Source organism: Bos taurus, chromosome 11, assembly GCF_002263795.3.
Source record: "Bos taurus isolate L1 Dominette 01449 registration number 42190680 breed Hereford chromosome 11, ARS-UCD2.0, whole genome shotgun sequence".
In the NCBI taxonomy this organism is placed as follows: Eukaryota; Metazoa; Chordata; class Mammalia; order Artiodactyla; family Bovidae; genus Bos; species Bos taurus.
Window position 1 is genome coordinate 75,087,506 of NC_037338.1, and position 26,325 is coordinate 75,113,830.

General features: G+C 37.0%; 1 protein-coding gene across 5 annotated transcripts in view; it reads left to right on the top strand.

Moving 5' to 3' along the window:
- Window positions 1–4,097: 4,097 nt before the first annotated feature.
- The window catches only part of ATAD2B (ATPase family AAA domain containing 2B), a 142,364-nt gene continuing 120,136 nt past the window's right edge, over window positions 4,098–26,325 (top strand). For 4 of the 5 annotated variants that reach the window (XM_010810207.4, XM_010810209.4, XM_005212980.4 and 1 more), the window contains exons 1-4: window positions 4,098–4,683; window positions 19,870–20,021; window positions 24,991–25,040; window positions 25,397–25,550. In XM_010810207.4, the coding sequence (XP_010808509.1) occupies window positions 4,468–4,683; window positions 19,870–20,021; window positions 24,991–25,040; window positions 25,397–25,550 (572 nt within the window). In that variant the 5' untranslated portion in view covers window positions 4,098–4,467. The remainder of the gene's footprint in view (window positions 4,684–19,869; window positions 20,022–24,990; window positions 25,041–25,396; window positions 25,551–26,325) is intronic. The other variant, NM_001206750.1, reaches the window with a different exon arrangement.

Below are 26,325 nucleotides of genomic sequence, written 5' to 3' on the forward strand. Positions count from 1 at the left end.
TTTCCTCATTTTCTAATTGGATTGTTTGTTTTTTAGATGTTGAATTTTGAGAGTTCTTTTTATATTTTAGATGAGTCCTTTGTGAGATATGTGATATTTGATGAAGTCCATGTTACTTTTTTTTTTAATAGGTCATACTTCACATTTAACTTTATTCTTTTTAACTGTATAAGTTCTATCTCATTAAAAGTTTCATTCATTTTTTGCTTGTTATTAATATTTTCTAATCTTTAATCTATTTCTAATCAATATTAAATTGTGGGTCTTATTCTTTTATGCTGTCTGGGCTTTTGTGTGTGTGTGTGTGTGTGCTGGCTGTTTTTGATTTTTTTTTTTACTGAGTCATGTTCATGAGACTATATATATTTGCATATCCTGTTGAAGGTGCATTCTTTTGGAGATAATTTACGTTTAACTTTTGCTTTGTGCTTAGGATCTTTTGATTTAACCTGAGGTTTTCATACTATCAGATTTGGTAACTTTAGGCTGTAAATCTGAGGACTGGTTTGTTGTTTTGAATTCTTAAGGGATATGTTTTTTCCCCTCTTATTCTTAGTGTAGATGTTGGGCAAGACAGTTCTCCTTGCAGCTTCGTGGAGAATAGTGATAGGAAGGCTGGTTGATTTTTTTTTTCTTTCTCTGTTTTCACTATGCTGGAGATTCACTGTGGCTGGACTTCTCTAGTTTTATTGTGAGGACTACAGAGTGCTTGGGCTCAGTACTTGAGACCCAGGGCTTAGTTGCCCCTTGGCATGTGGGATCTTATTTCCCCTAGTAGGGATCAAACCTGTGTGCCCTGCACTGGAAGTTGGATTCTTAACCACTAGACCACTTTGGAAGTTCTGGTTGGTTTATTTCTAATTCACCCTTATTCTCAGATGTATCATTTTTGTACCAGAATTTTGCAAGGTACATTAGATTCTGCAACTTAAGCAGGTTCTGGACTTTGTCTTCTGTCTTCCTTCTATCTTCCGTAGGCAGAGAAAAATAGATCAAGCTCACTGGAGTTGAGCAAATGTACTGAAAATGAAAGCTGTCTTTACAGCTTTGTTTGCTTGTCTGGGTTCCTCCTGTGACTTTCCTGAGTGTTCTTTAGCTCAGGAACATTCCTGAGCTCCTGAGTATTCTTTAGCATCTTGCCAGCTCATATAGTTTAAAGTAAGGCTTAAAAATGATTTTACTTGATTTTTCAGTTATTTTCTCTATACTGTGTAAAACAAGCAACTCTTCGATATCTTCTCCAAACTTTTCTTTTTTGGGGTCCATTTTTTCTTTCTTCATTTTGTGGTTCAAGATGCGTCTCAGAAGTCATCACTTCTCAGCTTTCTCTAAACTCTGTTTGAATTAGAGGTTTCTGCCTTATTCTAATTTCATTATTCCGCAACTTACTGCTTCCTTGCCTGTCTCTGTTCCCTTTTTGTCTGTGAGCTCTTTGAGGGCCAGAACTATGTTGTTAAAAAAAAAAAAAAAAAAAACCAACCCTCCATGTTTCCTAGTCTGACAGAGGATCTGACACCAGTTAGGGTTCGAATAAACAGTAAATGGTGTGTGCGTGTGTGCTCAGTCACTTCAGTTGTGTCTGACTCTGTGTGACCCTATGGACTGTAGCTTACCAGGGATTCTCCAGGAAAGAATACTGGAGTGGATTGCCATGCCTTCCTCCAGGGGATCTTCCCGACCCAGAGATGGAACCCGTGTCTCTTATGTCTCCTGCATTGGCAGGCAGGTTCTTTACCACTAGCACCACCTGGGCAGCCCAGTAAAGGTACTGTTATACACAACTACTGGAAAAACCATAGCTTTGACTATATGAACCTTTGTTAACAAAGCGATGTCTCTGCTTTTCAATACGCTGTTTAGGTTTGTCATAGCTTTTCTTCCAATGAGTAAGTGTCTTATATGCCTTTTACGGGATGATTTAAGGAGTTAAGCATTAAGTTTCTTGAAGGAAGGACTGTTTAATGGTCAAATATATTTAGTATCTAACACAGTAATGAAAGTGAAAGTGAAAGTCATTCAGTCTGACTTTGTGACCCCATGGACTATACAGTCCATGAAATTCTCCAGGCCAGAATACTGGAGTGGGTAGCCTTCCCCTTCTCCAGGGGAGCTTCCCAACCCCGGGATCAAACACAGGTCTCCCTCATTGCAGGCAGATTCTTTACCAGCTGAGACACAAGGGAAGCCCCAAACACTAATAGGTGTTAGTAAATTTTGTTTGTGAAAGGAATGGATCACTGAAGATAGTTAATAAGCTTATGAAGCTATGTTACTATTACAAAGCTGAGCAAGTATCCTTATTTGAGACTGTATCCACTGTTAGGCTGTAGCTGCACACATTTGTTACTTCTAGCGGTTGGCCAAATAGTTTTTTTTTTTCCTAGTAGCACTTAGTTGCCTTTAACTTCATTTGAAACAATTTTGTTAGATTGTATCATGATAGCTGTCACAATAGCATGCATTAAAAAAACAAACTTACAAAGTTGGTAATTTTTGTGTAGCCAATATTGAAGATGGAAGGAAAAAGGCAACATTGTTAGCATTTTTCCATGTTCTCTAGCTAAGTTGTGTCTGACTCTGTGACCCCATGGACTGCAGCTGGCCAGTCTTCCCTGTCCTTCACTAACTTCCAGCATTTGTTCTAACTCATGACCATTGGATTAGTTATCCCATCCAACCATCTCATCCTCTGTTGCTCCCTTTCCTCCTGCCCTCAGTCTTTCCCAGCATCTGGGTCTTTTCCAATGAGTCGACTCTTCAAATCAGGTGGCCAGAGTATTGGAGCTTTAGCTTCAGCATCGGTCTTTCCAATTAATATTCAAGATTGATTTCCTTTAGGATTGACTGGTTTGATCTAGGTTGTGGTAACTCAAATAACAATCTGGCTTTCTCAGTTTAGGACTACAAAAACAAATACAGAAGCAAGTCCTTTGCCTGCTAATTTGCATACCATACACATTTTCAGGATACTTTGAATAATAAAGCCAGCTTCTTTCTGCAGGAAATGAAAACTATTTTGTTCAATGATCTCATAGCTAATTGACACAGGAAAACTGAAGTCTCAAGTATTGTGAGGTCTCCATACCCAAGAGGCGGGTTCTAAGTAGTGGGTGAAGTGTTCTGGGGAGGGTGTGGTATGCAAATTAGTGTAAGAGGGACTTGTCTGCTTTCCTGGAATCTGTACTGCTTCTCCAACAGAAAAACCACTTCCATTCCCAGTGCATTATACAATTTTGTTGAACAATTACTAGCTTGGATGGCTGGAATTTTGTTGCAGCTTTGTTGATTTTTACAAGACTTTTCCCGAGTCTTCAATTTTTCTAGGTAAGGCAATTTTTGAAAATGAACATAATTCTTATTTACAGAATAGCTTTTCATATTGTGTCCCTTAATCTTTTTCTATGAAAGTTAAATGGCACATTTTGTATCTTTGTGTTCAGCTTTTTGTACTTTAATTCTTGCCCGGGCAGAAAGCAGTGGAAGCTCTTTAGAAGAATTCATTCTTCGTGGACTCCGCCTTAGGTCTGGCTAAGGTTACAGAAAGACAGTGCCTTGCTTTGTTCAAAGACGCAGGGTTATAGTGTTAGTTCTTTCTTAAGCTTAACCATGTGCCAGATACGGCACAGATCTGCTTTTATCACAATTATCATTCACATTTTTCTAGCCCTGAAAAGTACGACTCAAGTTCAGTGTCTTGGCTTGGGGTCCCTGGGTGTCCCTGGGATTCCCACTCAGGTCACCACGCCCTCCTCTGTACCGGCCTTTGCCAGTCCTTTCTGGCTCCATCCAGGGCACCTGGGGGTGATGGTGGGGATGCTGGTGTAGCCAGGCCTGGCCGGGTATGAAGGTTCCACGACCGACTCCAGCGCGCTAGCTCGTCCCGAGCACATTCTGGCTTTTCTCATCCTCACTTCCTCGGCCGCTGGCCAGACCTAGAAACCATAGAGCTAACAGCCCAGAGCGTCCCTTCCGTGGCCGCCGAGCGCTGACAGCGCGCCGCTGGGAGGGGCCTACTGGAGGGGCGGGGGAAGAGGAGGGAAAAGCCGGCAAGAGAAGGGCTGGCCGGCCTTGCAGCGCCCCGCAGCGGCCAGGCCGGAAGCGGTCTCGTCGGCCCTGCGGCGCTGGAGCCCTGACGCACGGAGCTCGAGAGCTAGAACGGGAGAGAAAGGGGCAGAAATGGCGGCTCCGCTCGGCTCCCGCTGAGGAGGGCGAAGCCGGCAGAGTCTGAGCCGTCGCCCCGGAGCATCGCTCCCGTCTCCAGCTACCTGTCTTCGCACGCCGACTTCCCTTCCTCTGCCCTGCTCTCGCCTGTCTTCGTCTGCTCTCCGCGGAGTCTGGTTCGGCTTGTCTTTCCCGGCCCGGCTCTACTGGCCCTGACTGCCCGGACAGCGGGTCGGCCTTCCTTGGGTCTCCCCGGCGCGGCGGGCGCCGCTAGCGCGGCGTGGACCCCGTCCTCCTGGCTGGACCATGGTGAACACCCGGAAGAGCTCTCTGCGCCTTCTCGGATCTAAGTCGCCTGGGCCTGGGCCTGGGCCTGGGGCCGGAGTAGAGCCCGGGGCGACCGGAGGCAGCAGCCATTTCATCTCCTCTCGGACCCGCTCCTCCAAGACCCGTGCTGCCAGCTGCCCCGCCGCCAAGGCCGGGGGAAGCGGCAGCGCCGGCGTCGCTCTGGATGAGGCCCGGGTAAGAGCGCGGCGGCCCGAGTCCGGAGGCTGGCAGGTCCGCCCGGCCGCCGGGGCTTTGTCTGGCCGGGTCGGAGCAGGAAGCCTCCGGTGGGGACCGATCGGGCGGCTGGAGACCCGGTCTGCGGGTGCGGTGAAGGGTGGCAGCCGGCTAGGTAGCGCCGGGACAGCTCTGCTGGCCGCGCTCTTTTGTGTGAAGAACGGGACTTGAGTCCAGGGGTGAGGGTTATTGCGGGGTTGGTGGGGGGGGAGGTGTATTTGTCTTTTCGGGGACATCAGAACAGCTTGCTTTCTGTGTCCTTGTCCGGCCTGAGAGAGGAATTCTGGGGGAGCACGAGCGAGGGGCCAGAGTCCCCGTTTGGAAGGGCTGGAGAGGAGAAGTGAAAGTTTTCTGCGGTGTCAAACCCTTCTTGTAAAGTGTGTCAGCTCCTGCCGGTGTCTAACTCCAGCTTACTCTCAGACTGTTTGGGGGTGGTTCAAGTTGGTGAGGAAGTGAGCGGAGAGCTCCAGTTGGCAGCCAGGCAGGGATGCTGAAAAAAGTTTGTAGCTGCTCTGACAGCAACTTTAAAAACAAAATCAACACTATCGCCTCTCCAGGCAGGAGCGATCAAACGTGATGTTTAGAGTCAGCCAGCCCGCTAACCAGGGTTCTAGAAGGAACTCAGTAGAGTTTTCTAGTAGAGTCTTCAGGTCGCAAAAGGGGCACGTCGAAAGAAACATGTCGAATATTATTGGTAGTAGGCACTATCATCTCCAGATTGTTTGGTTTCTTGAATGTCTTTGTCTGGGTAGTAGAATAGTTTATAAAAGATGAGTTAACAACACCGTTGTCCCATTACTGCGAAAGTGACATTTGAAGAACACCGGTGATGATTTAGTATTTTTTTTTTAAAGTGGTAGATACCTAAATTTATTACAAGGTAAAGCTCTAAGCTAATACGTATGTTTTATCACTTTAAAGGAATCGGTAAGGTTGTGTTATGAGATTGGTTATGAACTTAGAAAAGAGAGTGTTGCTTCTGTCTAGAGAGAGGCTAATTTTCTAAGAGTAATTTGACTGGACATTGTTCATTTAAAGTAACTCATTTAAATCCACACCATTTTGTTATTCTTAGGGGAGGAAAGCAATATTTTATATAAGGGTTTACAAGATTATGTTTGTGTATGCTTTTTTTCTGTATCTGACACTAATCAGAATGAACTAAGGTAAATACAATAGACACATTTTATTTTACTTTTCTGAAATATGCTGTATCTTTGAAAATATGTTTGGCCTTTACTTTGCTAAAAATCTGGAAAATATTTTTTAAATTGCCCTATGAGTAGACTATTTTGGGTCTTACCGCTCTCTTAGGTTGAAATAAGAAAGCTAAGTCTGAAAGTTGTGCATACTATTCAGAATAATTATTCTCAACTTTCTGTCAAAATTATTCCAAACACATACAAGTTTACAGACTTTCTGAAGCTAACATCTATTTTAAAATAAAAGGAAGACAGGTTTTCCCTGTACCCTTAAGTACAAATAAAATATTTAGAGTGTAACCATTTAATTGTATCATGTTATGAATGCCTCGTCTATTCTGGAGCAGTGTCTCAATCTAAAGCAATTAGCTCATCTGTCACTGATCATTTTGTGGTCCCATTTTTGAATTCATGGATATTATGCTGTCCTTACCCCCCTGAGGAATGAGGTGAGGTAATTTGTCAAGCAGCTGTTATGGAGATGTTAAAAGGCAAGGAATCAATAATCTAAGGTGGAAATGAACATGTGGTAGCTTTTAAATTGCTAGAAGAATGAAAGATGTTAGAGCTCTTTCCAGAGAGATACTAATGAAACTGTTTCAAAGATCCTTTCAAAATGGTTTTAAAAGACCATGAACAACAGGCCAATGAATATTTACTTTGAATTTTTTTTTCTGCTTTAAGATTTGTATTCTGATCCGAGTAGATGATGGAATGATCTAATTGCTTTCACTGAGAAATTTAAGATATTTACTAATCCTGTATTGTCCTTTAGAAGAGGATAAGTTATAATTCTAAATTTAAGTTTATAGACTGTATATTTATGAAGCATGCAGTAGATTTCTTTGCTGTATATTTCTTTTTTTTTTTTTGCTGTATATTTCTGAAATGGGTTGATTTGGGTTTGGTAAGCTCTTCCTTTCAAGTTTGTTTTCAGTTGCAAGAATTTAGCATTCCTGACTCACCCTTTCTTGTGTACTTAAAAGGCACCCTTTATGTCTGTGTGTCTTAGACACTTGCTAATATCTATAAAGACTTACTTGGTGGAAAATGGGGTTGCTTGTGTTGTTGCTTTAGGAGACTTATTTTTGTGGTAAGAGATGTATTCCTCTTGATATGATATGAAATGAAAAGATTCCCTCTTTTCTATTTTTGTGTGATGTTCTTTACAGGTGATGCTGATTTCACCCCCTCCCCCACCCCATTTGTCCTCTCTCATTTTTAGACTATTTGATCCACTGTGTCTAGAGACATTTTATTTGCTCTGAAAAGCCTTAGGACCATGAGCTGTCATAGCTTTGCCTTTTCCCCAAGTGTGTGTAGGGTAGTGAAATAAACATGATACCTATTGTAGGTTATTGGAATGATTTTTTTTTGTGCGTACACTATTTTAATGTCAAGTTGACTTGTGCTCTGCAGTTTTTGTGTAATAATTTCTCCTATATACTTGGCTTTGTTTGCTTATTTAACGTGTATAAAACTTGACCTCTTTTAGGTCAGTTAATTAGCATTTATTTGCTAAGAGTCACTTGCAGCAAAGTCATGCTGTAGTCAGAAATGGAAAGCAGTTAAAAAAAATTTTCAACTCCTTGTTTTTTTTTTAATCTCTTTTAGGCCTGTTTGTTGGTACTTTTGGCTTGTCACTACTTTTTTGTGCTTTTTGAATCTTAGTTGAGAGAATCAAAATACATATCTTGAGTAACTTTATAGGTAAATCTGCTTGATTTTTATTTTTTAGGAAAAAATCTCTCAGGCCTTCTTTAATAGGCTCTTTTATCATTCTGTACTTTTTCTTTTTCAACATTCATTCATTTGCCAGTGTAATAGAAGCTGCATGGTGGAAGTTGAGGGTTAAACATGGAAAAGAAGCCTGAGAGGGAAATATAACCATATATATAACTCTCAGATAAGTAGAGAAGAATACAAGTTCCTCAGAGTAGAGCAAATTTTTCCTTATGTCAGATTCACATGGAGCACCATATAGGTGGTATTGCGTAATGTTGTAAAACAATTTCCCCTGTCACAGTTTTGAACTAAAAGCAGCTATAAAGTTCATAGGCTTATCTCCAGGATTGAACTGATAATGAAACTTTAAAAAAATTCATTTGTTGGCCATTTCTGTAGTCCAGATATATAGACTTGCAGTTTTTTAGGTCATGGATGAAATTTACACTTGTAGAAGTGAATGCATACTAGTTCTTCAAGTCATTTTCCTTGGCAGATAATCTTTTTAACCATCCTTGGATACACCCTTGATTGCATGTCTTCTAAATACTGATTATAGGTAAACCTGTAACCTCTGAAAGCTCAGTGGACAGGTGGTAGGATTAACATTTGTTATGAGAAGTAAGGAGCCCAACCAGTGTCTGCACCTGAGTGGGGAGTGATCCTGTCTCTTTAAGGTTGCACGTTAGGAAAGTGCCGCATTATTTTGAGTTATGTGTTTGGCATTTCTTTTTGGACACACATAATGAGGTTTCATTTGTGTACGTTCCTGAGTGGTTTCTTGATATTTGGGTGTTTGATCTTGTATTAGGAATGTTTTATGTTTCTGTTATGTGTCTGTTCTGGGGGAGAATTTTGTGAAAAATGAGTCATTGAGTAAAAAGTTCTATGGAAGTACAAAGGTAGGGGGAAAACCCTATGTAAAATGTGCTAACTTTATTTAAATATGCATTAGACAATTTTTAGAGAGGCAAGTGTTGTAAGTGGCTTATGTCAAACAATAGAAAAGCTGTGTTAAAATTAATAGGTCGTGATTTGTTTCAGCTTTTAGATATTTTAAGTATATGCTATAAGATTCTAAACTTCAGATGCTTTTGAGCTATAAGTATTTTGGCATAAGATTTTTAAAATTTTCATTTTTAGATTGTTTAATCTGTAGGTAGAATATATACCTTTGGTTACAGTCTTTCTCTCCTAGACTTTTCTATTAGAGTAGTCTATAAGCTCCCTGGGACCAGACACTATATTTCATTTTCCCCACAACTGCTGTATTGCCAGGGTCTAGTACATCATCTGACATATAGAAGATGCTTAATAAATACTTGTTAAATGAATGAATGAATAGCATAATAAGTAACCAATCTAGTGGGTGAAAAGTGGGAGGACTGAACTCTGAGAATAGAGGGTAAATAAAATACAGTCCCCACCTTCATGGCTCTAAGTATGCATGTGGAATATACATGAGAAATTGTTAACAGAAAAAATCAATTCAAGGTAGGGGCCAGATGACATGGATTCTCAGTGTGATAAGAGTTCTGATCCTTTACTCATTGAGTGTTTTGAGTGGAACTCTTTGATGTTCTTTAAGGATAGAGATTGTCGTGGTCACACCTATATCCTGAGTGCCTGCAACAATGCCTTCCAGATGTAGTGCTCAATAAATAGTCTCCTCTTTTCCCCTCTCCACCACTCAGGTTGCAGAATCTCAGTTCCCTGACCAGGGATTGGACCTGGGTCACTGCAGTGAAAGCACTAAGTCCTAACCCCTGTAAAGAGTTTTTGAATGAATGAATGGAAAGTAGCTTCATTTGAAATTATTTTCATATTGGTGGTCTTCACTTTTGCTGTAATTACATGTTGCAATTTGCCCAACAATTTGGCCCATTTGGTGGTAATGGGCCACCAATTCTAATAAGAAGGAGAGGAGTAAACTAAGGTTTGCTTAGCATCTCATACCAGGTGTTGAATGCTGTCTTATTCAACCCCTGCAATCCCCATGAGGCAGGTGATGGTATCCTGTTTTACAGCGGAGGAAATTGAGTTGCTGAAGAGGTTAAGTGACCTGTAGAAGGCCAAAAAGGCATTAGTAATAGGGTAATATTTAAGTCAAGTTGTCTTTTACACATCTGTTTCTTACTGTCTCATCTGTATTTATCACTACTGTTTGATGCTGTTCACTCAGTTTTCACAAATATCTGAAAAGGTGAAGAAGGCTGCCATTGTACAGTCAGAAAGTACTGTATGTAGGCAGATTTTTACTAGACTATCTGGAGTTGTAGTGTTTAGTATTGAGATTAGAAGAATGAACAGTAGCCTGTGGGGATATGAAATACAAGACAGTGATTTTTTTCAGTAATTGCTTGCTGCCTGATTTTCAGGGGGTGGGTGTAGGGAGAGGAGCAGGCATATAATGTGAAGATAATATTTTGGCAATATTTTTGTTTCCTACTATTTTAAAGCTGGTTTGGGAAAAAAATCCCTATAAAAAGACTAAGTCTGGGGACTTGTGATATGTGAAAGTTGGACCATAAAGAAGGCTGAGTGCCAAAGAATTGATGCTTTTGAATAGTGAAAGTGAAATCGATCAGTCATATCTGACCCTTTGTGACCCCCTGGACTGTAGCCCACCAGGTTCCTCCGTCCAAGGGATTTCCCAGGCAAGAATACTGGAGTGGGTTGCCATTTCCTTCTCCAGGAGATCTTCCCAACCCAGGGATTGAAGCTGGGTCTCCCGCATTGTAGGCAGACACTTTACCGTCTGAGCCACCAGGGAAGTCCAGTTGAAGTGTAGTGCTGGAGAAGACTCTTGAGAGTCCCTAGGACTGCAAGGAGATCAAACCAATCAATCCTAAAGGAAATCAACCCTGAATACTCCTTGGAAAGTCTGATGCTGAAGCTCCAATACTTTGGGCACCTAGTGTGAAGAGTTGACTCACTGGAAAAGACCATGATGCTGGGAAAGATTGAAGGTAGGAGGAGAAGGAGGCGACAGAAGATGAGATGGTTAGATGGTATCTCTGACTCAATGGACATGAGTTCACTGGGAGATAGTGAAGGACAGGGAAGCCTGTCATGCCACAGTCCATGGCGTCGCAAAGAGTCAGACACAGCTTGGCAACTGAACAAAAACAATTTGAGTAAATAAGACTCGGTGCTTCTTGTTGCAGACCTCTGTTGAGCATTTTGGTACCTCTGTTAAGTGGCTCACTTGTTAGGGACCTTGAAGTTGCTTGATGAAAATTCATTTCCCTTATAGCTTACTAGCATCCTTTATCTAAAATATACTTCAGTGCTCACACTTAGGGTGGGTGTTGCAGTTGTATACTTGATTGTGCAAGTTAAGGGAATCCAATTTTAAAAAACAAAATCAAGCCCCAGCACACTGTAGTTTCTTAATCAGTGTCACATTGTAATAATTTTAAATATGTATATAGAAACAGGGGAAACGTCTTTGAGAGATGTGTACAAACATGAGAGAAACTGGTGCAGGGTAGTTTCTGTATGAAAATTTTTGGAAGTATTTGAAATGAATTAAAAAAATGTAACTTAATTTTCATGTTTTAGTTTTTATTCTTCTAATTAAGTCTCCAAGTTTATTAGATGGGAGAATTGAGAAGTGATAGTTGCCTAAGGCCATATGATTTTAAAAGCAACAGTTCAACTGGAAATGGAAGTTTCTTTAATTTTTAGTATCTATTGAGTGACTTGATATGCCAGACACTGAAGGGAAAGGAGCACACAAGACTCTTATTTAAAGTCATGAAATCAGTATTTCAAATAATATGGAAATGCACAGAAAAAAATGAAAGGACTTTCCCCACTTCCATGATTCCTTTAGTTCATTCTTCCCAGGGATAACCACTGTTAAAGCTGGTGTATATCTTTCCAGACCATTGCACATGTAAGTATGGGTTATTTATACTACTTATGATAATTATTTTTTCTCTTTAACTATGTATCATGTATATTCTTTCATATCTGTCCTTGCTAGCTTTTTAACATTTTGTTGTATCTTTACACCTCACTTCTTGAACTTTTCCCTGTTGATACACAGGTAGGTTTTCTCCATGTTTTTAATATTATAAATAATGTCACATAAAATGACCTTTTTCTTTTAGGCAAAGTGGAAATATTGAGTCAGAGGTATATTATACGTTAAGCTTTTATAGTTTTTGCCAAATTGTTCTATAAATAGGCTAAAGCAATATGCACCCCACTCCCCAAAACTCTCCGCACTTAAGTTTTTGTACCTTTTACTGGCTGATGAAAGGAGTTAGGGGTTAAGTTTCTTGAAGGGCAGACTGTTTAATCATCAAGTATGTTTATATCTAACACAGTAATAGATGTTAATAAATTTTGTTTGTGGAAGGAAAGAGTGACTGAAGATAATAAATTTATGAAGTTATGTTAATACTACAAAGCCAAGCAAGTATCCTTACTTGAGACTGTATCCACTGTTAGGCTGTAACTAACTGTACACATTTGTTACTTTTAGTGGTTGGCCAAATTGTTTGTTTTTTTCTTAGTAGCACTTAGTTATCTTTAACTCCATTTGAAACAATTTTGTTAGATTGTAGCATGACAAGTGTCACATCAGCTGTGCTTTAAAGAAAAAGCTTACTAAATTGGTGAATTTTTGTGCAGCTATTTTAATATTGAAGGTGGAAGGGAAAAAGCAACATTTTTGGCAATTGTTGCTGTTGTTCAGTTGTTAAGTCAAGTCCAACTCTGCAACCCCATGGACTGCAGCATACCAGGCTTCCCTGTCCCCTTCACTATCTCCTGGAGTTTGCTCAGACTCATGTCCTGTGAGTCAGTGATGCCATCTAACCATCTCACCCTCTGTCGCCCTCTTCTGCTCTTGCCCTCAGTCTTTTCCAGCATCGGGGTCTTTTCTAGTGAGTTGGCTCTTCGCATCGGGTGGCTAAAGTGTTGGAGCTTTAGCTTCGGCGTCAGTCCTTTCAATGAATATATTCAGGGTTGATTTCCTTTAGGATTGACTGGTTTGATCTCCTTGCAGTCCAAGGGACTCTGAAGAGTGTTCTCTGGCACCACAGTTTGAGAGCATCAATTCTTCCGTGCTCAGGCTTCTTGCTGGTCTAACTCTCACATCTGTACATGACTACTGGAAAAAACATAGCTTTGACTATATGGACCTTTGTCAGCAAAGTGATGTTTATGCTTTTTAATATACTGTCTAGGTTTGTCATAGCTTTTCTTCCAAGGAGCAAGCATCTTATATACTTTTTACTGGCTAATTTAAGGAGTTAGGAATTAAGTTTCTTTAAGGACAGACTGTTTAATCATCAAGTATATTTAGTATCTAGCAAAGTAATATGTATGTACATGTGTGCTCAGTCATATCCAACTCTTTCCGACCCCAGGAACTGTACCCACCAGGCTCTTCTGTCTGTGGAATTTTCCAGCAAAGAAATACTGGAGTAGGTTGCCATTTCCTCCTCCAGGGGATCTTCCTGACCCAGGGATCAAACCCGTGTCTCTTGTGTCTCCTGCATTGATAGGTGGATTCTTTACCACTTGTGCCACCTGGGAACAAGATAACACAGTAACAGGTGTTAGTAAATTTTGTTTGTGGAAGGAATGGATCACCGAAGATAATAAGCTTATGAAGTTATCTTACTACTACAAAGTCAAGCAAGTATCCTTACTTGAGACTATCCACTGTCAGGCTGCAGTTGTAGACATTTGTTACTTGTAGTGCTTGGTCAAATAGTTTGGTTTTTTCCTAGTAGCACTTAGTTGTCTTTAACTCCATTTGAAACAATTCTGTTAGATTGTATTGTGACAGCTGTCACATCAGCATTCATTAAACAAACTTACAAAATTGTTGAATTTTTGTGTAGCCATTATAATATTGAAGATGGAAGAAAAAAGCAACATTTTCAGCAAATTAGGCTTTATTGTTTCAAGAAAGGTAAAACTGCAACTGAAATGCACAAAAACATTTGTATAACATATGGAGTCAGTGCTTTGACAGATGGAATGTGTCAAAAGTGGTTTGGGAAGCTTGCATGCTAGAGATTTCTCACTGGACGATGCTTCGTGGTGGGGTAGACCAGTTGAAGTTGATGCCAATCAAAGGGAAATATTAGTTGAGAACAATTTATGTTATACTATGTGGAAGAGAGCCTACATACTCAAAATATCCAAATCAAGTGCTGAAAATCATTTTCACCAGCTTGGTTATCTTCATCGCTGTGGTGATTGGGTTCCACATAAGTTAGTCAGGAAAAACCTTGACTGCATTTCTGCATGTAATTCTCTACTTAAATGTAATGAAAATGTTCCATTTTAAAAATGTGATGGGTGGTGAAAAGTGGATACCATACAATAATGTGGAATGGAAGAGATTGTAGGGCACGTGAAATGAACCACCACCTACCACAGCAAAGGCCGATCTTCATCCCAAGAAGGTGATGTGTATATGGTGGGATTGGAAGGGAATCCTCTACCATGAGCAGGAGCAGATTCCAAACAATTAATTCCAATAAGTACTGCTTCTAGTTAGAGCAACTAAAAGTAGTGCTCAATGAAAATTGTCTGGAATTAGTCAACAGAAAATGCATATTCTTTTGTCATGAAGACCTTTAGTGAGACTGCACGTTACTCTGATGACCGGGCAAAAACTGTTAGAGCTTGCTTGGGAAGTTCTGGTTCATCCACCATATTCACCAGATATTGCACCTTCAGATTTTCACTTATTTCAGTCTTTACAAAAATTCTCTTAATGGAAAAATTTCAAAAGACTATAAAAGGTACCTAGAACAGTTCTCTGCTCAGTAAGATAAAAAGTTTTGGGAAGGTGGAATTATGAAGTTGCCTGAAAAGTAATAGAAGGTAATGGAACAAAATGGTGAATACATTGTTCAATAAAGTGAAAAGTGAAAGTGAAAAATGTGTCTGGCACTTAAAAACCGAAGAAACTTTTTGGCCAACCGAATATTTCCTCAACCTGGTTTTATCAATCTTATGCCCTGGTGGCTCAGATGGTAAAGAATCCGTCTGCAATGTGGGAGACCTGGGTTCACTCCTTGGGTTGGGAAGATCCCCTGGAGAAGGAAATGGCAACCCACTCCAATATTCTTCCTGGAGAACTCCATGGACAGAGGAGCCTGGCGCGCTACAGTCCGTGGGGTTGCAAAGAGTCAGACTGAGTGACTGAGCACAGCACATGAAGTAAGTAGTAGTTTTTGAGTGACAGTGGTAGTGCTGCAATAGGAGACTGTTCTCTCTTTTAAGTCTGTGGCATGCTGTAGTCTGCCCATTGTCTCTTTGTCATTTTAAGTCATGTAATATTTTCAGATAAAAAGATATTATCTTCCAGGAAGAAAATTGCTGTTTAAACTGTGAGAGATATAAACTATTTTTATCTTTTTATGACTCCTCAGCTCACTTCTATATTTTTTCCTTCTTTCTATAGTCTTTCATGATGATTGTTTAGAAATATTAAACTAGTAAGCTGTTGCTCTTGGGATATTTGAGGAAATTTTAGGCTATTTTGTGTGCCTGAAGTTTTAGGACTTTGTAGACTAGTATTGGCTCTAAGAAAATAAATAGCAGTGTGAGTTTTGTTTTCTGAAGTCATGGTAACTGCTGCCTCTGTGAATTCTTTTTACAAATGAAAGAAAAAGAAATTGCCCTTTAAAGCTTTCTCATGAAAACAGGAGTACCCATTTTTTCAAAAGGTGGAAGAAAAAGCTGTCTTATAAAGAAAACTGGAACAGGTTGATGGCACCAATATACTTTCTAACAAGGGCTGTTCCTATTCTGTTTTTTCTTTTCTCTTTGAGGATCTTTTCCTCATCAGTTATCTTGCTCTTTTTTGAGGGGAAGGGGCTTGCTGTATGGTTTGTGGGATCTTAGTTTTTGCTTTTGAACTGTGGTGTCAGAGAAGACTCTTCAGAGTCCCTTGGACTGCAAGGAGATCCAACCAGTCCATCCTAAAGGAAATCAGTCCTGAATATTCATTGGAAGGACTGATGCTGAAGCTGGAACTCCAATACTTTGGCCATCTGATGTGAAGAACTGACTTAGTTGAAAAGACCCTGATGCTGGGAAAGATTGAAGGCAGGAGAAGGGGACAACAGAGGATGAGATGGTTGGATGGCATCACTGACTCAATGGACATGAGTTTGAGTAAACTCCCGGGAGTTGGCGAGGGACAGAGAAGCCTGGCGTGCTGCCGTCCATGGGGTCGCAAAGAGTCTTCTCCAACACCACAGTTCAAAAGACACGACTGAGCGACTGAACTAAACTGAGTTCCCCAATCAGGGATGGACCCCAGCAGTGAGAGCACCAAGTCTTTACCACTGGACCACCAGGGAATTCCCCTCTTTAAATTTTTATTATAGCTTATTCTCTTCTGTGGGTCCCTTTTCTTGTATTTACAAGAATCCAGGTCTCTTTAAAAAAAAAAAAATTTCGTCACTGACTTCTTTGACTTTGTAACCTGTTTAAGACTATTGTCTTATTTTCTTAATTCTGACACTTTCAAGAGTAGCTTTGTGGTTTATCACCTGTACATTCTCACCACTGTCAGAAGTTACAGTGGAAAAAAATAAGTTACAGTGACCTCCTAATTAACAATCCACACATTTACCAGCTTTTATCCCATCTGATCTTTTTATAACCAAACTTCTACTCCCCTTGTTTGAGTGAGACTCTGTGTTTTTCTCTAGTTTATGTGAGATCCTTTCTGCTCCATCTCTGTAATGTAGGCATTTTTAAAAGTTTTTTTTTTTTTTTTTTTTTTTTTACTTCTCTTGTTTTTTCACTCTGTATGTTACCTATGACCCTTTTAGTACAATTTCATATTTATCTCTAGTCCTCACATCACTCTGTCTCAGAATTGTGTTTCCCACAATCTGATAGACATCTCCCTAGATTTCTGGCTAGGATTCTAAACCTAACTTTCAAAATCATAATTAACTGTTACATTTCTCCCATCAACATCTGCACACTACTTACCTCCCCCCACATCCCTCCACCTTCCTCCATAGCTCCTAAAACACAGCAACCACTTTTTATGCCCACTCTGTCTTTACATTTAATATTTCTTATTTTCTACATTTATAATGCTGTGTGAATCCATCATCAGGACTTGAATCAATCTCTTGATTTACTAATTCACTTACTGCCTCGAATTTTTCATTTTTTAATGCTGTGCTTGGGTACATTCTTTTTGTTTTTTAAGTCCAGGTTCTAGATTTCTGAACAAATTCTAATCTGGGCAGGAAGCCTTCCCTGACAACCAGGGTAGCATAAAATTCTTCTGTTTCATTATTCTCAAGTTCTTTTACCTAATTTTAGGAGATTTATGGTAGAATAGTGTTTAATATTTGTGGTAGCTGATGAGTATGGTTTAAGAAACTCAGGAAATTCACTTTTACAAATTGGAAAACTTTTCTACCTATTTTAGAAGGTTAGAGTTTAGCAAAAAAGTCACTTAGGTGGGAAGGACAACTTTTTATTGTATTTTTTGTACGATTTGACATTATTACTATTATACCTCTCTTGGAATGTATCACATCATTGAATCATGTTCCTCTGACAATTCTAGGTGTTCCATTATTGTTATAAAATAAAGTCCACATGGTTTATGATGTCTTCCTTCATCTCAGCTGGCAGTTACCATTTTTTGCTTTCAGAGAATTGTGTATTTCTAGATTCTTTACCATCTGATCCACCAGGGAATCCCATTCCTATTATAGTACTTAACTATCATTTGCTATATATTGTTACTGTAGCTGTCAATTCAATAGATTGTGTAAAAGGGTTAAGAAGATTTTAGTCTTTTTTTTTTAAAACCATTACCTAGTCCTCCCCCCATGTCTTATGTGCACAGTAGGTCCTCAACAAATGTTTGTTAAATGAAATTATTCCCTTTGTTTGAAATGCCTTTCCTGCTCATGGATTGTAACCACTCTGACACATATTGCTAAATGACTGTGGGTAGATTGCATAATCTCTCCTAAATATTTTTATCCTGAAACTAGCAACGCCTTCCCTCAAAGGGTTAGGTTATAATTAACTAGTAAAATGCTTTGAAGAAGTTAAAGTTGAGCATTATGATCATCCTATTAAAGGTGAACTGTTGGTATCAGGTTTGTAGGTAAAGCTTTCTCAAAGCTTGAAGTTAATTAGATGATGTTGAAGTAATTATTCTGTAGTATTTGCATCTTGTTTTTTTGCATCTGTTTTTTTGCTTTACTTAAATCCCTAGAGTTCTTTGGAGGGAAGGAAGCCTTTGTAATGCTGTTTATAAGCCGAGTCATGATTGAAGTCTTTTCACTGTAGGAGTAATATAGTACAGCATTTAAGATGATGTGCATCATGCTATACTTAAATCTTTTATATGCCAGAGGTCCTCAGACTTCTGTGTGCTAAGAATCCTTTGGAGGCTCTCATTGAAAATGTCCCACCTCCACCCAAGGTTCTAGTTTGGCAGGTTATGTTTCTTAATGACAGATCAGGTGCTTTCTGATTCAGTTAGTATGTGGACAACACTTTGAGAGATACTCCTGAATGAAGCTGTAAAAAGCCTGTAGAATATGAGAGAATGACTAGTAAATAAACATATAAACTCATATGACTTATGATATTCAAAGTCATTAGTTATATAATATTCACAGTTATATAATAACTCACATATTTAAAAAATGGCTTAACTTCAAATACTTTTACCATTTTTCCTTGAATTCAGTAAGTACATAGTACTTATTCCCAGAGTGTATTTGTGAAACTTCAGTACCTACAGATGACTCCAGTTGCTGATGGACAAGGAAGCCTGGTGTGCTGCAGACCATGGGGTCTGAGTCGGACATGACTAAGCAACTGAACTGACAGATGCCCCATGAAAAAAAGAGCTTGATTAAATAAGTTTGTGAATTGTTATATACTGTCATCCATACTTGGAGATTTATATTGCATATTAACTTTTTTTCTGTATCACCATATGGCCTGTGGGATCTTAGTTCCTCTACCAGGGATGGAACTTGCACCCCTTGCATTGAAAGTAGAGTCTTAACCATTGGACTGTCAGGAAAGTCCCTGCATGTTAACATACTAAAGACTCTTACAAGTCCTGAAGCAAAAAACCTTGGACCTCATTGTTTTCTGAAATGTATTTGACTATGAGCTTTCCTTTGTTTCTCCTAGCAATTTCTATTAACTTACTGAACAAACTTGAGGAAATCTTGCTTTTTTCTTTCCTCCCAGTTAGGAAATGAGTGAATGAATTGAGTAAGGAGGGTGAACCCGGGTCTCTTTCATTGCAGGCAGACGCTTTAACCTCTGAGCCACCAGGGAAGCCCCTACTAGGATGCCAACTAAACTATATAGGAGTGATTGGATTAGATAATTACCACCATGATGGTATTGGATAAAGGCCAGTAATAGTCATAGAATGCTGTGGCTAGTGAGTTTGATGAAGAACAGAGTATTGGTTAATTTTAAGAATGATTTCACATAAGCTAATCAAATACAAAGGGAAAAATAGTGACTTTATAGTGGGAAAACCTGGCAGACACCAACTTGATTAGGTGATCAAGGTTATTCTTAATGATGGGTAGGTACAATATGCATAGTATCATGTCTGTATATTCTTCCATGGATGTTATGGCCTGAATTGGGTTACAAGGAACATCAGGTAGACCCAGACTGATGGTCATTCCAGAGAATTAAAAAGCTTATATTCTTTATAGTCAAGGGCATGAAAATGAGGAACTGAGGGGACTGTTCCAGATAGGAGGCAGAGGAGGTCTGATAACTACATACAGTATATGTTCCTGGATATAATTCTGAATCAGAAAGGAAAGAGAGATCATGTTGGGACATTTGATAACATTTGAATGTATCTGCAAATTAGCTTTATGTTACATCAATGATGATTTCCTAATTGGGAGGATTGAATGATGCTAATGTAGCAGAATTTTCTTGTAAGTTACACACTGGAGTATTTAGATAATATCTACACATATTTTCTGTAGTCTTGAAATTATTTTAAAATAAAAACTAAATGTACTTTTTGGAGCGTAAATTTATCTAACTTTTTTGTTTTTGTATTTACAGATGATTACATTTTGCTACACTTGTAGAGGGATTCCTTCAGTAGATAGTTTTTGGTTGAATAAACACTATCCAGGAATTTAAGAATTCTATGAATTTTAATAAGAAATGCATTTTAAACTTTTTCTTTCAGAAAGCTGAAGCTGATGGTAGTTTAAGTGATAGCCATGTGTCTCCTCCAGCCAAACGCACTTTGAAACAACCTGACTCTGTTTGCAAAGACAAATCAAAATCACGAACTACTGGTCAGCGAGAAGAATGGAATATATCAAGTGGACAGGCCAGGTGAGAAGGGAGAACTCACCCATTGTTTTTTCATAATTTTTTTGATGGGATTCAGGGCTGATATTAATGCTAATTTTCTTAAATTGTAAAACCACCTGTCTAGGAATACTTATAAATTGTATTAAGCTTATTTTATAATTTTTGTATGTAATTTTATTTTCTCTAAATATACCAAAAATACATTTAGTATGTAATGGAAACTATTATTACTTAAAACATTAAGAATTTTGATAGGTCTTGAATGTGCATACATGTTTATACTTCTGAAAATTTAAATAAAAACAATGGTTAGAAGTATATTTTTTATTTAAAAATAAAATAAAATCTCTTCTTCCTAAAATTATTAAATATTCCACTTGAATTGGTATGCTAAAATGTAATAAAATCTAAATTAATTTCTAATAAATCTTTTCATGTATCTGACTGTTTTCAACTTAAATTTTCTCTGTGTCTGTTTTGATATGTATTATGAACATAATTTTACTCACCAAAGTAAGTGGTACTAATTTAATGTAGATAGGATAGCTGTATATACACTCAGAAGAGATTTAAATTTTCAGCTTAGAATCCTTAGCTTCTCTTTTTTCCAAAGTCTTTAATGTAAAAGTGCTGATGATATGCCAATTGCAAACAAAAGTAAAAGGAAATTCCTTTTTGACAGTATTTTTATTTTATGTCTGTAGGTAAATTCTGGACACTGCTATTAGTCTTTAATGAAAATAATCTTTGGAGTTACATAGATTTTGATAGGCATTATACATTTACTAGTCTCTAAAGAGTCTGTGCCTAATTTAATATGTACCATTTTATTTAAAAGTTTTAATTTTGCATTGTCTGAGAGCTAAGTTGAAAATTATGTGAATCATCTATTGATTTTTTTTTTTTAACTTTCCCACCTTTCCCATACTCATTCATCTGTGAGATGAAACAGATCCAGATCACTATAATGATGTCACTTAAAATAAGTACTTTCCTTTAATTATACTTATACACTTGATTTATAGGATGTAATCTGTATCCTGTGTTTATTAGATGAGTGAATCAGGCTTCTTTTTCTAACAAATGTTTCTAAAAAGTATTCTTTTACTGTTAAAAGTTTGGCTTTTAATTGTAAGATAATTTTAACAGTGTAACTCAAGTATGAGCCTCTCTAGTACAATAGATTTTTCACACCTTATCCACTCAGAGATCTGTATAAATTAATCTTAATCATGTCTTTCATGTAAAAAAAGAGTTTTGCTTCCATTTAGATACCTTATCCTTTAAAAAAACTTTCAGTACATTTTGAATAAGAAACTTAAGAAATAATGAATGCTAATAGAATTTACTGCTTCTGTTTTGACAGGAGAATAATGTTTAGCAATTCACATAATTTTAAAAGTTTTTGGGTTATGTGAATGTGAAAAGACACTGCTAGAGTCTTTTAGTATTTCAGATGACCTGAAAAGAAAATGCCATTTGGTCTGTCAGATTCAACAGAATTGAATTTCTGGGAAACTTGTAGTTAAAAATATTTTAGATTTTGAGATAATATAAATACAAAAATCAGGATTTATATGAGTGCTTATATTAGTTTTTATGTCATGAACCTGAGAATCCTAATTCCTTTATTTTGGTAATCTAAAGTCCTGAGCGCATCTAAGGTAAAATGACTGAAGTTCTTTCAGGAAAATGATTTTTTAAAATGCAGTTCATTTGGAGGAAAATTGAATAAAGATAAAAATTAGTATTAGCTATGAAAAATGATGAATCTTAAAGGACTTTAACAACCATTAAATTCTTTAAAGAAACTACTGTTGATTGGTAAAATAACATTTAGGAATAACTTTTAGAGATTGGATGAAAATAGAGATTAAAATGGAACTAGAACTTTGATATCTTCATAAATGATTTGAGATAGTTTATAAGTTTTTTGGGGGGGAGGAATCTGGGTTTATATATTTAAAGTCCCAAGTTTATCAATATAGTTACAGTGATTGATAATATTTTTGTAAAATGAGGATTTTCTTGGTAAAAATCTTTACTACTGTATTATATCTTTTCTTCTTTAGCTTATATGTAGAAATTCATAAATATACTTGCTAACCTAGATAGCTGTTGCAGCTTACAAATATTTTGAGTTCAGAATCCCATTTCATTGACTTTTGTCAGTTGACATTTATTTAGCCACTGGATATTTATCTAATTTGGAGGCTGTGTGTTGGGGAGTAGGTGGTTGGGAGAGTCAACATGGAGAATTCTCATGGCATGCATTTGATGTCTGTGGAATAATAGACATACTCTGAGAAACACACGAAATTAAATCTTTGATAAGCCTAACTGCACTAAAGTATAATATGTGTGAAAATTTTGTTTTGTGGTCAAATGATTAGGGAGTAGTGAGGTTAGGCAGAAGTGTAATCACCACTGCTGAGGCTTATTAGAATTGAAGGCAGGTAGTGGTTAAAGTTTTTCCAAATGAATGCTTTTGCTGAATTGAGGTCTAAAATTCTCATAAATCATTGAATGCCTTGGGTTTATGTGGGTGAATAAGTAATGATTTTTGAGTCTGGTATTGAACTGGTAGCTTGTTCCACATAATTAAAGATGTAGAAACTTTTAATGTAATAATTACTGAATGCAGTGATAGTGTCTCCATTTAAAAAATTTAGGGTACAGAGATAAAGGAAAATATCCCCCACTTATTCCCCATTTTAAAAATAAACAAAGGGGACTTCATAATCATAAAGGATTTATTAGAGGATTCATTTAATCAATGAACCTGCATGGTTACATTTTTTTGGGGGGGGGATTGCTGAAAACTTTTATTTTTTAATTTTTTATCTCACTCAAGAGATATTATAAAATTATTGAAGAGAAATGACTGCTTTGAATATATAAGTAGATATAATCAATGCACAAGGGTTTTCAGATTAAATCATCAATGATTTCTCAGGGTAAAATAATTCAATCCTTTTGAAATGATATTAAGCATAAATCTACTCATAATTTTATTAAATAAGCAATTCATTTAAAGATTTGTAAATACTAGGTATGTCTTAAATTCCTTGGTTCACAAGGATATCATTTTGACACAATGTTTAGTTACTAAGTCATGTCTGACTCTTTGTGATCCCAAGGACTGTAGCCTGCCCGGTTCCTCTGTCCATGGGATTTCCCAGACAAGAACACTGGAGTGGGTTGCCATTTCCTTCTCCAATGCATGGTTATATTTTAAGTGATTAATTTTGGGGAACATTGATTCAAGAGACTTTTTAAGCACCTATATAATTGTATAGGCAGACCAACCCTTGAAATACCAATATTATCTTTTTACACCCGAGTATTTCATATTCTATCTCCTTTTTTTTTCTTTCTCCTTTTTATAAAGAGAAATGATAATGGTACAGTGATGACAATAAGCTATGATTGTAAGTTAATGGGATTGATTGAAGAAGTTTTCTTTTTTCGCCCACCTTAAATCAGATCTTTCATTAGCAATGAAATAAAAGCAAGTAAGCACTGTCTTCTTTAGAGGAACAAAAATTGTTACTGTGTTTTCATCCTAGTGATGTTATTTTTTCAACGGAGTTTTAGATTTCTTATGTAGAATGATTTTAGGGTTAGCATCTTTTCTTTTGAATAATTTATGTGAAATTCCAACCATTTGGTCTTACATACAGCTAAAATTCATTTGAAGCCAAGAATTGTGAATTAACTGATGTCCCTGAGTTAATATTATGTTGGGTCCAAAGCCAAAATGTATTTATGCTTTTTCTCTGTGGTTTTAAGTGGATTTTAAGAATGATTCTAGGAAATTCCACATGTATAATGTGTTAAGGAATAACCTAATAACATCAATTTTACTACTTTATAGTCAAGCTCATAAACCAGGAGAATTGTATAATAAAGATTCTAAAAATGAAATACTTTCCAAGAAGTAGTATTTTAGAACAAGATGGTTGTGTTGTTTTCCTGGGGAAAGGAGGGATGGACTTTTTTGTTTCTGTGTTCTTGATAGTCGGAAGGTACGTAATAGTTTTTGTTTATATCATGTGGTCATTCTGTCTGTGACTTTTACTAGACAGGGACATTTATAATTAATATTTATGACATTAATATGTATAATTAACATAAAGCATGCTAGAGTAACCAAAAATGTTAGAATATTTTAGTTAAAAAATGTTGTGCAAACCACATAGATAAGCAGAAGAAAGTCATATATACTATTTTTTGAATGTCGTCTCTCTCCCCTTTTTAATATTTGGAAATAATAATTGTTGGGTATTTAAAAAAAATAAGTTTATGTTGACAGCTCTTTTATTATGTAACAATTTTTAGTTTTTGTTTTTGAATTTTAATTATAGTAAGGTATACTGCAACTTTCTTCCATAAATTTTCATATTTTGATGACACTTTAAGTATCTTTCTAGTGACTGAACATTTCTGTCCCTCCACCAAAAGGGAGAGTGGTACAATGACTTTTGAGAGATTAACTAAGTTTTCATGTATTAGTTTAGAATGTGTAATATAATACTTTGAAGAAATTATTAAACCTTGTTGGTATTCAAGTACTTTTTTCTTCTTACAATTTATTGCTTGAATAACTTTGTTTGAATCTTAGGTTGTCAATGGAAACAAGTAGTAAAGATCTGTGACCATTGCTATTTATGGCATTAGTTAACTTTACGGTACATACAGAGCTTAAGCCTTTCCATTGGATTTTAATTTATAGAGTTGAAGACAGAGTGAGTTCAGTTTATAACTTGTTATTAAAGCTTTTCTTGAAGTAATGAAATGACTTTTCACTAATGTATTTTATTAATTTGTATATTATCAATCTTAAGGTAAAAAAATGTTTTCTTTCCTTTTAAAAAAGTAATATTGCATTAGTGACATTTAAAGATTAACGTGATTCCACCAGTATTGCATTTTTGTTTCTTTAAATGAATGTTGATGTGTTTGCATATTAAATATAATTGTGTTCTAGGTTAACTTCTCAGCCTGGTGCTACATTACCAAACGGACATAGTAGCTTATGTGAGTATTCTATTATGAAACTGGTTAGTATTGAAATACTTAAAATGTTGTTAGAGTTCTAAAGTGGGGTAAAATAGTGTAATTTACTAGTATGCTCAGCATACAGTTGGAAGTGACTGGATTACAGTCATGGTAAATATGTATATAATTGTTAAACATTGAGAAATTAGTACAATTGAAATAATTTAAGTTATCATGGCAGATTGTAAACAGTTTTAGAAATTTTACATTATTGGATATTAAAGCCATTTAAGAGGTTATAGTAAGCTCCTTATAGTCTTTTTAAAGTAATTTTTGATTTTTTTCTTTCTTTTTATACTCTGTACTTTGAAATGGAAATTTCTCTCTTCTTGTAGCCCTTCGAAGCCATCCCCATCGAGGGGAAAAGAAAGGAGATGGGGAACTTTCTTGTATAAATGGTGACATGGAAGTCAGAAAAAGCTGTCGTTCCAGGAAAAACAGATTTGAAAGTGTGAACCAGAGTTTGTTATTTGATCAACTGGTAAATAGGTATGAATGTTTTTGCAGTAAGCAGTTTCATGTAATTGTTTTTTTTTTTTTAAGCCAGTTGTGTTTTAAAAAGTAACTTAGGCACTGACTTAGCAATCAGTACAATTATTTAAAAACTTAATTTGAATTAACCTTGGTTAGCTCTAGTCACTTTACTAGATTTAATGCAATTTATGTGATAGCATATTTTTTTCCCTCATACTTTTTAAGCTCTTGTGCATACTTAGATAATACAAAAAATAATTTTATTTTAACTTCACTAGTATAGTCCTTTAATATTTGCTCTTTTAACATTTATGTTTTGACAGTTTTCAAGAAACATTAAGTTCCATTACTGATATATAATAGGTATAGTTTTACTTAGTCAAGATTCTGAATTGAAAGTCTTTTGAGACTGCACATGTTGGATATAGCCTAGCTGACTCCTCCCTCAGCATCTATGTGCAATGAAACTGTATTCTTCTCAAATAATAATCATTCCTACTTAATCCTTGTAATAGCCTGGAGAAGGGAGATGACTGTAATTCCTATTTGAAAGGAGAGGAAATTATATTTTATTGTGGTAGCGTCAAATTTGAGTATTAGTTATTATTTGTTAAGCACCTAGATCAGTATCTGAACACATAGTAAGTGCCGTGTGTGTTTAAAATGTCAATGTCAGTATGTATTTTGTGGATGTCAGTTTCCTCTAATTTCTAAATATATCTGCCCTTGGAGTGGGAGGTGGGAGAGGTTTAAGAGGAAGGGGACATAGGTATACCTATGGCTGATTTAT